The 2,310-nt window shown below is 48.1% G+C and overlaps 1 protein-coding gene across 1 annotated transcript; it reads left to right on the forward strand.

The window, feature by feature from the left end:
* Window positions 1–230: 230 nt before the first annotated feature.
* On the forward strand, window positions 231–1,320 carry CYHR1 (cysteine and histidine rich 1). Its single transcript, XM_039703774.1, has 2 exons — window positions 231–269; window positions 840–1,320. The coding sequence occupies exons 1-2, from the start codon at window positions 231–233 to the stop codon at window positions 1,305–1,307; spliced, it is 507 nt and encodes a 168-aa protein (XP_039559708.1). The 3' UTR covers window positions 1,308–1,320.
* Window positions 1,321–2,310: the final 990 nt, after the last annotated feature.

Raw genomic sequence — 2,310 nt, forward strand, 5'->3', positions numbered from 1 at the left:
GATGAATCCTTGTAGGATCTGTTGATAATTTGGGAATTTTGTAGGACAACGATGAATCCTTGTAGGATCCGTTGATAATTTGGGAATTTTGTAGGACAACGATGAATCCTTGTAGGATCTGTTGATAATTTGGGAATTTTGTAGGACAACGATGAATCCTTGTAGGATCCGTTGATAATTCTGGGAATTTTGCAAGATAACAGGGAATTAATGAATCCTTGTAGGATCTGATGACGGTTCCCGGGACGTTCTACAACCCCGATGAATCCGTAGGAGTTCAGGGGCAATTCCTGCCTTATCCCAACGTTGTTCCCATCTCTCATCCCGAATTTTTCCCCCATTTTCCCAGAGGTGCAGTTCCGCCCGTACCGCACCGACGACCTCATCCCTGACCTGGGGGCTCGGGGTGGGACTGGGATGGACTGGGAGGGACTGGGATGGGACTGGGAGGGACTGGGATGGACTGGGATGGACTGGGAGGGACTGGGATGGACTGGGACCAAACTGGGATGGACTGGGATGGGACTGGGATGGACTGGGAGGGACTGGGATGGGACTGGGACCAAACTGGGATGGACTGGGATGGACTGGGATCCTGGCTTTGGAGCATCCTGTTGAATTGATTTTAGGATCTGATGATGATCCTGGGAATTTTGTAGGATCCTGGTGAACCCCGTTAGGATCTGTTGATAATTCCAGGAATTTTGTAGGACAACGATGAATCCTTGTAGGATCCGTTGATAATTCTGGGAATTTTGCAAGATAACAGTGAATTAATGAATCCTTGTAGGATCTGATGACGGTTCCCGGGACGTTCTACAACCCCGATGAATCCGTAGGAGTTCAGTGACAATTCCTGCCTTATCCCAACATTGTTCCCATCTCTCATCCCGAATTTTTCCCCCATTTTCCCAGAGGTGCAGTTCCGCCCGTACCGCACCGACGACTTCATCACGCGCCTGTACTACGAGACGCCGCGCCTCACCGTGCTCAACCAGACGTGGGTGCTGAAGGCGCGCGTCAACGACTCCGAGCGCAACCCCAACCTGTCCTGCAAGCGCACGCTGAGCTTCCAGCTGATCCTCAAGAGCAAGGTCAACTCGCCCATGGAATGCTCCTTCCTGCTCCTCGAGGGGCCCTACGACGACGTCAAGATCAACCCGGTCATCTACCACTTCGTCTTCAGCAACGAGAGCAACGAGACCGACTACATGGCGCTGCCCATCGTCGACTCGGTGGAGTGCAACAAACTGCTGGCGGCCAAGAACATCAACCTGCGGCTTTTTATATTCCAGATCCAAAAATAAAACATGACTTTTGCGGGGTTTTTTTGTTTGGGGGCGGGGGGGTGGGTGGGGAGAGGAGGAGGAGTTTTAGCGGCGGCGTTGTTGGCGTTGTTGGCGTTGTTGGCGGGGCGCTGGACGTGGTGGCAGGTGGTGGAAGCATTAAAAACGGCGTTGAAGTGGTGAAATTGGGTTGGAAGAGACGAAAAATGGGGTGGAAACACCAAAAAATGGGGTGGAAGTGACAAGAAATGGGTTGGAAGCGACAAGAAATGGGTTGGAAGAGAGAAAAAATGGATTGGATGCAACAAGAAATGGGTTGGAAGAGACAAAAAATGGATTGGACGCGACAAGAAATGGGTTGGAAGCGACAAGAAATGGGTTGGAAGCGACAAAAGTTGGTGGTGAGAGATCGGAATTGGCTTGGAACCATCAAAAAATGGGTTGGAAGTGACAAAATGGGTTGGAAGAGAGAAAAAATGGGTTGGAAGAGTCAAAAATTGGTGGTGAGCAAATGGAATTGGCTTGGAACCATCAAAAATTGGTTGGAAGCTACAAAAATGGGTTGGAAGAGTCGAAAGTTGGTGGTGAGAGAACAGAATTTGCTTGGAACCATCAAAACTGGGTTGGAAGTGACAAAAATTGGTTGGAAGAGACAAAAAATGGATTGGAAGAGACAAAAAATGGGTTGGAAGAGTCGAAAATTGGTGGTGAACAAATGGAATTGGCTTGGAACCATCAAAAATTGGTTGGAAGTGACAAAAATGGGTTGGAAGAGACAAAAAATGGGTTGGAAGAGTCGAAAGTTGGTGGTGAGAGAACAATTTGCTTGGAACCATCCAAAATTGGTTGAAAGTGACAAAAATGGGTTGGAAGAGACAAAAAATGGGTTGGAAGAGTCGAAAGTTGGTGGTGAGAGAACAATTTGCTTGGAACCATCCAAAATTGGTTGAAAGTGACAAAAATTGGTTGGAAGAGACAAGAAATGGGTTGGAAGCGCCAAAAATTGTTTGGAAGAGACAAAAGT

The sequence above is a fragment of the Passer montanus genome, unplaced genomic scaffold (assembly GCF_014805655.1).
Source record: "Passer montanus isolate IOZ18808 unplaced genomic scaffold, ASM1480565v1 scaffold1681, whole genome shotgun sequence".
Lineage (NCBI taxonomy): Eukaryota > Metazoa > Chordata > Aves > Passeriformes > Passeridae > Passer > Passer montanus.

Excerpts from the sequence above, each read along its gene's own strand:
- CYHR1 (XM_039703774.1), top strand. The coding sequence starts at position 231 with ATGACGGTTCCCGGGACGTTCTACAACCCCGATGAATCC. Across the intron at positions 270-839 it reads TCTACAACCCCGATGAATCC|GAGTTCAGTGACAATTCCTG; the intron begins GTAGGAGTTCAG and ends ATGAATCCGTAG.